This window comes from Lacerta agilis, chromosome 6 (genome assembly GCF_009819535.1).
Source record: "Lacerta agilis isolate rLacAgi1 chromosome 6, rLacAgi1.pri, whole genome shotgun sequence".
NCBI lineage: Eukaryota > Metazoa > Chordata > Lepidosauria > Squamata > Lacertidae > Lacerta > Lacerta agilis.
The window spans coordinates 26,897,518-26,908,569 of record NC_046317.1 but is presented as its reverse complement, the minus strand read 5'-3'; the positions used below and the strand labels follow the sequence as shown (position 1 = coordinate 26,908,569).

General features: G+C 42.0%; 1 protein-coding gene across 1 annotated transcript; it reads right to left on the bottom strand.

Moving 5' to 3' along the window:
* Positions 1–4,228: 4,228 nt before the first annotated feature.
* LOC117048196 (di-N-acetylchitobiase-like) lies at positions 4,229–10,667 on the bottom strand. Its single transcript, XM_033151690.1, has 7 exons — positions 10,480–10,667; positions 9,223–9,361; positions 8,294–8,502; positions 6,849–7,020; positions 6,274–6,371; positions 5,787–5,951; positions 4,229–4,616 (listed from the first exon to the last, which is right to left on the bottom strand). The coding sequence occupies exons 1-7, from the start codon at positions 10,651–10,653 to the stop codon at positions 4,428–4,430; spliced, it is 1,146 nt and encodes a 381-aa protein (XP_033007581.1). The 5' UTR covers positions 10,654–10,667; the 3' UTR covers positions 4,229–4,427.
* Positions 10,668–11,052: the final 385 nt, after the last annotated feature.

Sequence of the window (11,052 nt, the reverse complement as noted above, 5' to 3'; positions counted from 1 at the left end):
TGCTGGAACCTTTCCTCATAGGGGAAGGTGGAAAATCCTTCTGGTGTGTATTGCAATGGCACCCTGCAGGAACAGAGGAAGCCTGACTCCAAAACCATTGCAGCTCCAGTAGTTGCCTTATTCTTAATGGCGAAGAGCCACCTGGGTTGACTCCTGAATTCTTCCCACCATCCGCTGGTGATTAGGATGCTGTCTGAAGCTTCGCACTGACGCTGCATGTTGGCTGTTAAGCAGGGCTGGTTCTGCATGTGCAACAGTGTGTGTGGACAGTTATCTGCTATGGATTGGGGAAAGCAACATTTTTAAGAAATCTAAATACAAAAGACCAAAAAAAGCTATTAGTAAACTTCTCCGCTTTTTGTATTTCTTTCAAATCTAAGTGTTTTGAAAATCAAAAACTGGTTATAAACTTAAACACAACCTTAAACACACTTGTAAGTTGCATCTAAATAGGGCTGTAGACATGCTACTCTTTAAGCCACATCCTTTCTTTCAAAGAATTCTGAGTACTGTAGTTTGTTAATGGTGTTTTTTTTGGGGGGGGGGGATTGGAACTGTGAGGTTAAACTACAGTGTCCAGAATTCTTTGAAGGAAGGAATGGGTTTCAAATATATAGCACTTGCACAGCCCTAGTCTTGCTTCCACGCAGAGAAAGGTGGGAGGAAGTAGCCAGCATCTAGTATTATTCATTCATATTTAAGGAAACCACATTTGACTCCTTTTTCCTCCTCTGCAGTTGCAATTTTGGTGTAAAAGAAAGGTACAGTGGTACCTCGGGTTACAGACGCTTCAGGTTACAGACTCCGCTAACCCAGAAATAGTACCTCAGGTTAAGAACTTTGCTTCAGGATGAGAACAGAAATCGTGCGGCAGCAGCAGCATGGTGGCAGCAGGAGGCCCCATTAGCTAAAGTGGTACCTCAGGTTAAGAACAGTTTCAGGTTAAGAACGGACCTCCAGAACAAAATAAGTTCTTAACCCAAGGTACCACTGTATCTGCTTCTGAGTACGCTGCTACGTACCTTCCTGCTTTCCACCCTCAAGCCCAAAGGTTTTAATTGTTTAGCAAGACTGACAATGTAGTAGAAGAAGACTGCTGTTGTGCTTTCATTTGCTCATGGCTAGTCGAAGTCCCTTGGTGGCTTAGTGGGGAGCTGAGATGGGTGAAGGATGCAAGAAGCAGATAATGGAGATCTATCTAAACCTTACGCCTTAGGCCACACATTGGTGTTGGTTCATCTTGTAAACAAGCTTCCGTTCTTTCTGTAAAAGTTGAGAAACAACTTGCCCTTCACAAGATCACGATGTATCTAAATAATGACAGCTGATGGATTTACCTTTAACAAAAATTGATATGGTTAAAAAAAGGTAAATGCATCAAAGTAAATCCGTCAGCCACCATATTCCGATCAGATCTTAGACCTGTTATCATCCTCAGAGAATGAGTTTCTGGAATGTAAATGCCTCATCTGTGGTAAATTTCGGCAAGCCCTGCCCGTGAGCTCTTCCTGCCTGAAAACCATGTCATACGTCTAGTCAAGGAGCCAAATAGGAGGCATTAAAATGGTAACAGCTGGAAAGCTGACAAGGAAGTGCTAATTACTATGAGTAATAGAAGATATGAAATATGAAAGAGGATATTAAAGTTCTGCAACGCTTTTGGGAAGAGGAACTCTGCATACATCGAGCAATCCCTATCACTAGTATTATTAGGAAAAAAGCTTTTTTTTATTTAACCCCAAAATTGTTGAGCTTTTTTAGGGATTAAAGTTGCTGAGCTTTTGGGGGGCTTTTACCCCAGGACATGTACTGTCATGGGGCCACCTGAAACGGGCTTTGGACTGCCTGCTTTAAATCCTTTTTCGGATAGGGACTCACTCTATTTCACTTTGTGCTTAATTTTATATGCCAGATTTGTTTGCTTTTAATTAAGAAAACAGAAGTTGCCAATTGATTCCTTGTGAAAGACTTAAAACTAAGGGCTGGTTCAAATCAGTGCTATTTTTCTAGAAAAAAAAACGGTGCCAGAACTAACCATGAACCTCTCCCTTGTTCTCTTAGAATGGCAATGGCGCCCACCTGAGAGGTGCTGCAACAGAGTTCCAGCGAGTTCTGGCGGAAAAGAAACCTTGGTTCAAATGTGTTTTGAATCCTTGGTGACATCAGCTTTATTTACATGGAGGGAGCAATCTTCCTGCAGGAGGCAAAGAGCCAGTGTGGTGTAGTGGTTAAGAGTGGTAGACTCGTAATCTGGGGAACCGGGTTCGTGTCTACACTCCTCCACATGCAACTGCTGGGTGACCTTGGGCTAGTCACACTTCTTTGAAGTCTCTCAGCCCCACTCACCTCACAGAGTGTTTGTTGTGGGGGAGGAAGGGAAAGGAGAATGTTAGCCGCTTTGAGACTCCTTCGGGTAGTGAAAAGCGGGATATCAAATCCAAACTCTTCTTCTTCTCTTCTTCATGTTTTTTGCCTCTCTGTTTAAACAGGGGAGATCTGTTGTCCATCACTGGGCAGAAGAAATGCACTGTTTTCAAATATTTTAGCAAGGGGGGGGGCACAAAAGATTTTAAAAAACAAGTGATGCAGAACAATGCAAAATAAAGCTGCTAAACATAAAAAATGGCACACAGGTGTTACTAGCCGTCAGAGATGTACCTAAGATACCAGAGTTACTGGGGTGAGATCGCAGCGCCCCAAATGGCTGCCATGTTCTTGCACGAAAAAGGGATGAAGAGGTATGCCATTGCTTGTTAGCAATGTACATATCTGTCCCGGAGTCGAGTCTGTTTGACAAAGTTTGGAGGATTTTCAATTATTTTAACTATTTCTTTATTGAGTTAATATTCTTTGTAAACCACTTAAAAGTTTTATTACAATCTCTCTCTCTCTCTCTCTCTCTCTCTCTCTCTCTCTCTCTCTCTCTCTCTCTGTGTGTGTGTGTGTGTGTACTATGCAAGTTAAACCCGTGTATCTCGTGATCTATGCACAAATATTCTAAATAAATGGGTGGCATCTTCACTTTTGACAGCCAGTCAACTTCGAAGGGATGGCAGAGAATAAAAGTCTCAGTCCAGACCATCTGACTGATTAAAGTAGATTAGTGCCAGGACTGAGCAAGCTACTTAGGCTCGTGCAAGAGGCTTGCGCTAGCCCAATGGAAAAAATTGCTTCCCATTCCACCCACCCAGGGCACTTCTGAACAGATTCCCAAATGCCACTTAGGCTACAGTCCTGTACACAGGACTATAGATGGTGTCTTTCACTGCAGATAATAGCAAAGTGTGTGTGTGTGTGTGTGTGTGTCTGTGTGACATATATTTAGGGATCAACAGGCTTCCTCTTTCAATATTAAAATGGTGCATGACAAAAATCGTGTTACGTCATATGAATGGTTTTAAAGATCATTTGAAATGAATACATGAAATTATTTTTTGGAAAGAAGTTTAGAACTTTTTTTAAAAAAAGTAACTCTTCAACTGATCTGATAAAAACAAGCCTAAATGTAATACAACTGTTAACAATGTTTTGTTATATAGTTTTTAAAAGTGAAGACCTGAAGACACAACTAAGCAGTCCTACTGAATTACTCATCTTGAACTAGGCTATGGAAACCACAAATGATTCAGCAATGCAATATTTCTTACTCCCCATCCAAATGATGAACTTTACATTTTTCAGTTTGTATATGAGAAATTGTATATGGCTTTCATTTGTGCAGCGTGACGCTCCTTTTAATCGCAGCAGCATATCCCCAAATACTGCCTAACATTCATAGCATGCAAGTTTTAAGTCAAGTAATGAGGTCCAACTAATCCCCGTGATGGGGTGAGCTCCTGTTGTTCGGTCCCTGCTCCTGCCAACCTAGCAGTTCGAAAGCATGCAGTGCAAGTAGATAAATAGGTATCGCTCCGGGGGGAAGGTTAACAGCGTTTCTGTGTGCTGCTCTGGTTTGCCAGAAGAGGCTTAGTCATGCTGGCCACATGACCCGGAAGCTGTACGCCGGGTTCCTCTGCCAATAAAGCGAGATGAGCGCTGCAACCCCAGAGTCATCCGCGACTGGACCTAATGGTCAGGGGTCCCTTTACCTTTACCTTTACTAATAAGGTCCAATGGCAGCTATAGAAGGTTTTCGATTGGTGACTCATTTATTACAATTTTTTTATGTTGCCTTTCTTCCAGGGAACTCAAGATAACACACACAGGGTCATTGCTGTAACATCCCCCCCTTCTTATACAGAAATAAATAAATGACAGCAAGAATCCATTGGTACAATAGTGTACAGTATGCTTTTTTACTGTAGTGAGGGAAAGGTGAGATTCATTTCAGGTACATTTCAAAGGATTCTCCCCTCTTTGCATTCTATGCCCATGAAGGAAAGTAGCCATTCACAGCTGTCCAAATTTTAACCCACATTTTCATAAAGTCACTTTGGTTTCAAGGCCTCCCACATTGCTGCAGTCTGCTCTCGTTCTGCATAGTCTCCGGAGTAGCTGAGACAATCCGCATGCCACATGCCAATACCTCGTAAACCACGTTTTTTCACATAGGCTGCCTTCAGAGAAATGCTCCTGGGATCATCAAACCACACTTGGTGAAAAGCACCCTGTGGGTCCTGCAAAAGTGTCAAACGGAGAAAAGATGTTAACGTGCTTTCCCTGTGTTCTTTCCAAACCCAGCCTCACAGCTTTAGGTGTTCATGAGCATAGGAGAAATCCAAGGAACTAGGGCAGGCTTCCTCAACCTCGGCCCTCCAGATGCTTTTGGTCTACAATGCCCATGATCCCTAGGTAGTAGGACCAGTGGTCTCAGGGATGCTGGGAATTGTAGTCTTAAAACATCTGGAGGGCCAAGGCTGAGGAAGCCTGAAGGGCTATACACACACTGGCCAGTTAAATAGATATCTTCTGCAAATTATTCTGCAGAAAGCTGATGGGAAATAATAGGCAAGTTTTTTTCTGTCATTACAATTTTCGGCTCCTTGCCAGATGTATGGGGTTCTGAAAGCCTCCTCAGAGGACCTTCTGGCGGTTCCCTCACTGGCAGAAGCGAAGTTACAGGGAACCAGGCAGAAGGCTTTCTTGGTAGTGGCGCCCGCCATGTGGAACACCCTTCCTTCAGATGTCAAGGAGATAAAGTATTATAAAACTTTTAGAAGACATCTGAAGGCAGCCCTGTATCAGGAGGGCTCAAATGATTAATGTGTGTATTTTTATTATACTTGCTTGATAGTAAAATAAAAATCAATATGGTGCCACTGGGAAGCTAATCCCCTTCAATACAGACTTGGTTACAGGGAATGATGCAACTAGCTAAAAGAGGAATTTTTTTAAAAAAAATTTTTTTGAAGAAATGAGATCCTGGCAAGGAAATATGGGTTCATTTTCTTAAAGTTTTTAGGGTGTGTGTGTGTTTTAAACAGATTCCTTTCCGTCCACCTTTCCTCCTCGGTTAAATTATTGCTGTTGTGCATTTATCATTTTCTCTCATCTCCAATTATTACAGAAAGCTAATAAACCACCATGAGATTACCAGAATTTTGTGTGATGGAACTAGGAATGTACAAGGTGGCTTCTTGCCAGGAGGGATTATATCCTGAATGAACAGATACACTGCTGTAACTTTCTTTTTTATATAGAATAATAAATGTGTTTTTTTTAAAAAAAAAAAACAACAACAACAACATAACAAAGAACAAACTTAGTTGGTCTTTAAGGTGCTACTAGAAGGAATTTTTTTATTTTTTATTTTGTAACAACATATAAAGGAATTTTATACAACTTGCCTTGTATTCCATATATGGAGCTTTCTGTTCCTTATCCCACAGGATCCCAGACAGTGATCTGGGAAGTATCTGCTTCATTATTGCTTTGTAGGGCACTTGGTGTCCTGCAGGATCACTGCATGGAGGCCCTTGGAAGGGGTTTTTTGCAACGGAACAAACATGGTCCTGAAGAAACACAACTTGTGTCATGCAAATGTACTAAAGCACAAGAAGTGATATGTAGATCATGTGCATATATTTTAATTCCTCGTCCGCACAAGAGTCTACTACCCCATTAAAATCTCTCGGAAATAAGATGTCTCCTGTTTAACAAGCCCTCCATTTTCTTAACAAAATTCTGCTTGAGTATACCACGCACCAACCACAGCGTGCAGATTTAAAGAATTGGGCGGAGGTAAAATGCAGTGTAGAATCCGTGCCCACAAAAACAAACTTTATAAACCACAGTGAGCAAAACATAGTTAGAAATTAGCAGTCTTTCTCTTACCTTAGATAAACCTCGGCAGGTATAATCATAGCCATACCATGGAACACCCATCACAAGCTTTTTGGGATTAATGCCGATGCGAATATAATTGTCATAGCCTAATTTAATATAAAATTTAACATTTACCTGCCTGCTTTTTTATTCTTACTTCCATGCCTGCAGCTATGTTTGTAGCATTAACAAATCAAAAGCTGTTGAGAAAGATATTCAAGATACAACTAGCCCTCTGAGTTTTTCACATGCAGCTAGCTACCTTTGAAGAGTGCTGTGTGATTCCATTTTCCATGTGATTTATGTCTTACTCTTACCAAGAAGACACCTTAACATGAGAACAGATGTTGACAAATTTTAGAACCAAGATCCACAACTGGGATTTCTACTACTGTATCTACTTAAAGATGTGCATTGCAACTCTGTCAAACATGGTTTTAATGTATCGCTTCCAAGCAATATACAGATTTATTCTAAGTTCCACAATTTACATAATTTATTCTAATTAAGGTTCTTAGGGTTGCTAAGCCTACTGCCAATGTCCAGTAGATTTTCATAGTCCATAAACTGAGGCTAACTCTTACCAGCTAAGGTTTGGTTGTATGCAGCATTAGCTCCTAGTATGCAGTGTGACCACATCTGACTCTGTTCATCATAAGACATCACAAACACGAAATCACAGGAATTAGCTATCCCAGTATAGTTGTATACTCTTCTGTATATGCATTCTGGACACCAGGGTACATCAAAAGTTACCTGCGGAGGAAAGAGAACTGCACATTTGTCACTAAATGGGCATTATTTGTAGAAACAATTGTTAATGTTATTGCAGCAACAACACACACGTAAACACACCCTTTAACATTGCATTAAAAATTACAATCGAAAAAATGTTTCCACCTCAACTGCAGCATTATCAGAACCATTATTTTTTTCCAAATTATAACAAGGGAGTGTCATTAGAGCTGAATTCTATGCATGTTTCCTCAGATGTATGTCCTACTGTATTCAATGGGGCACACACCCAGGTAAGTGTGGGATTCCAGCCTAAATTTCAAGACTAACTTGCCAGTTTTCTCCATTAGTGCAGCCACCCACAATTTCAGCAGCCAGCTCTTCACACTTTGCATATATTTGGGGTTTCCCACAGCCTAGCTGAACACGTTTCTGTTGTGAATAGCTTTTTTTTCTGGGGGGATGCAGAGTGATGCATACCCTTGAACATTTTGTGAATCTTACGTTTGGCCTCACTGAGGGGCAATATTTCAATATGAGTAGGAGAATGAGAGTACCCCTAAACATTATTTTTTAAGAAAAAAAGAACTGGCTATGCGTCACAGAATAGGTGTTCACAGAAGGCCAGAAAGCTGGCACAGATACTCTAAAAGAACTCAACAGTGCTCTCAGATGGGATTGTGGCTTAAGTGGATAAAGTGTTGTAGTTGGTTTTAGGTTATTTGTTTTTGACAAACAGAGAACCTGGGGGGACGACGACATATTTTTAGGACCCAGACTATTCTTGGGACTGTAATTAGTTATAAATTGTTTTTACTATTATTAAGATCCCAGGATGGGTTACAACAATTTCAAATACCTTATAGTGAAGAAGAGTGAGTAATAAATTGAAATGCTAACCATCCTCATCATCTGCTACATAAGAGGCTATGAAGGACTTGCTCACAAATTTATTGGCAGCTGCACGAATTATTATAGCTAGGAAGTGGAAGGGGCAAGCAGAATATAAAATGGAAGAATGGTATAAAGAGGTGTGGGATATAGCTATTAATGATAAATTAACATGTGCCATTAAGGTAAGAGAAATGACTTTGATGAGATATGGAAGGTGTTTGTAGAATTTGTACTGTAGAATTTTGCAGTTCTTCATAGAGTTCTACACCTATATTAAGGACCAAAATTTGTGCTCACAACGGGAAATGCCAACTGGAGCCTTGAATCTCATCCATTGGAGTGACACACTTCATTATGTGATATGTAAACAACATGTAAGAGGAATCTGCTTTATTTTTACCTGTGATCCTGGAATTTCTTTGTGAAATGCTTCCGTCATTTCTTTAACCAAAGCTGTCACTGCATAATATTTGGCCGAATACTTTTTAACCTGTTGCTCGATGTCTATATTGATTCCATCCATGTACTGCCTTTTGGCCAGGGCCACCTGCTGGTTTATCCAGGCTGTCCTGGCAGCAGGGTCAACAATTTTCTTCAGAGGTATGTCCCCTAAAGAACAAATGGCAATTAGTTGTCAAAGTTTTGCATCACTAGATGAGATATGTGTGTGTGTGTGTGTGTGTGTGTCCAATTGTTTTTATTGTTTTTCCAATTTAAAAAAAAAAACAAATTTTCACCAAATTAATAGCAAATGTAAATACAAATTTCACTAGATGAGATGTTTATATAAACAGTTGCATTCTGGGTCACTACACACATCAGGGAGAGGATGTTTTGCCATATCCCTTTGGGGATTTCCACGGCAAGGTGGGTGGCGGCAGTTGAACAGCATTCCTGGGAAAGGCTACCTGAAGAACGTCTATGAAATCAGTGGAACTTGTTTAGGTGGGTGAGCAAAGAACGCAGCAGATTCTACATGCATCTAAAGCTGTGAATCTTCAAAGGAGAGATTCCCCAAAAGCAATGCAATGCAGACTGTTTTCTTTCTTTTATAGCAGAAGCATCATAACATAGACTGGATATTATTAGCCAGTTCTAGGCCTCTCAGGTAATACCAGCTGGTGGAACAACTTACTTTCACACATTACAGAGAAACTGTGATGAGAATCACAGTTGTTATGTGATTCTCATTAGGGTCATATTAAGGTTTGCTGTCATACGTGCACTTAATGGAAGTAAACTTCATTGACCTCTGAGGGACATATACTTCAGAAAGCATCCATTCCAACTCTGCACAAAAATGTTCTTATTACCCTGCTCAGAAGATACCTTTTAAAACTACTCTGGATCCTTTCGAATGAGCGTAGCACATGAGCTCAGGGTCATATTTTCCGAAAGTCGCCACTGTCGTAATTTGCGACCAGTCATAGAGCTTCCAAGTCTTCCCGCCAACATCAAATACAAAGACCTGCAGAGGCACAGCAAAGTGGATAGCTCTTTCTCTCTCCCTCAACAGCTGGAGATGTTAACTCTCTTCACCAGCTCTATTTGTTTAATGTCTCAAATGCCAAGCACTCTCTCGCAGCTGACCAATAATGACCGTTCCTCACATCAAATGGGGGCGGGGCGACGTTTGCGTGGTCACGCGCAGCCCCCTGGATTCCACTGTGACTCCTGGCAGTTCGGGCTGGTGTTGCTTTCCCCCAGGCAGGGATACCTGGGGTCTCCGCCTACCTCAGTTAACCACCCAATCCTACCTGGGGAGGCGTTGCCAGGGGATTGGCCAGGTAAAGGGGAGGGTACCACACAGCCCACACAATAGAAGGTGTATCCTACCTGGGAAGCGGCAGTCGGGGCTCCAGAGCTTCTCCCACCCTCCACTCCCTCAATTAACGCTTAGTTTTGCAGGTTAACCTCTTCTCCACAGGTACACAGATGCTGCTATGTCAAGGTCGCTGTTGAAGGGCCGGAAAGGAATTTCCCTGCATTGGCAGGTTTTGCCTTTCCCGTAGCAAAATGTCACAACTTTGGTGGTTTCAGCCTTGGGCGGAATCCTTCAGTCATCTTCCTAAATGGGGGGGGGGGCGTGAAGTGGTGACCCACGCCCCCTTTGTGATGGTGATATACAGTGGTACCTCGGGTTACAGACGCTTCCAGTTACAGACTCCGCTAACCCAGAAATAGTACCTCAGGTAAAGAAGTTTGCTTCAGGATGAGAACAGAAATCGCGCGACGGCAGCGGGAGGCCCCATTATCTAAAGTGGTACCTCAGGTTAAAAACAGTTTCAGGTTAAGAACAGACCTCCGGAATGAATTAAGTTCTTAACCAAAGGTACCACTGTATTCCCTGGAAGCCCCTCTGCCAGAGCTCCTTCCTCCCCTGCTCAATAAAATCAGAGCTACCCTTTGAGGAAGAAAACACAGCAGGCCAAGTAGTAGGGGAGCCTTAAAACGGGTGGCCAGGGCAGGAGGTGACTTTGCAACTGCCTGTTAGATTTCTCCATTTCGTTTTTAGGGATTGGCTGGTCCACATGATGTGCCCTTTAATCCTATTCATTGCAAAATAACAATAATAATAAATTTTACCCCCACATGGTTCCCATAAGGGACCTTGTTCCTGCGCACCTCAAACTCTCTGCTTTCAGAGATGGGATTGCAGAGCTCGGGGTTTTCACAGGGGCACGTGCCTGAGCCCAACCACAGGTGAAGGAGAAGGGCGGCCAGCAGGTGTGTGTCTCTACTGCCTAGCAACCTCCCCATCCCACAATCTCACTTCCACAACCCCTCCCCCCTGGAATCAAGATTCTTCTTTGGTGTGTACAGAACTCCCCTCCCCCCTCCTCATTTTCATCCTACGGGAAGTAGGACAGGTCAAATCATTCTGTCTCAGGTGCCAGAGAATCAACGTAGACTTCAAAAGGATGAGAGTGATAATTGCATAGTCCTTTAGACCATGTTTTCCATCATATTTATTTAAATAAATGAAAAACAACCACCATTTTAAGGCTCCGGTCCTCTGCATACTATATTCAGCTGAACTAATCGGGACTTATTTCTATTTTCAAAGGATCAGGCTGAAAGAGAATTTGGGACTGTTAACCATTTCTTGCAAGGGAGTTTGAGTCTTCATCTGCAGGCAGCACACATTTAAAACACTTA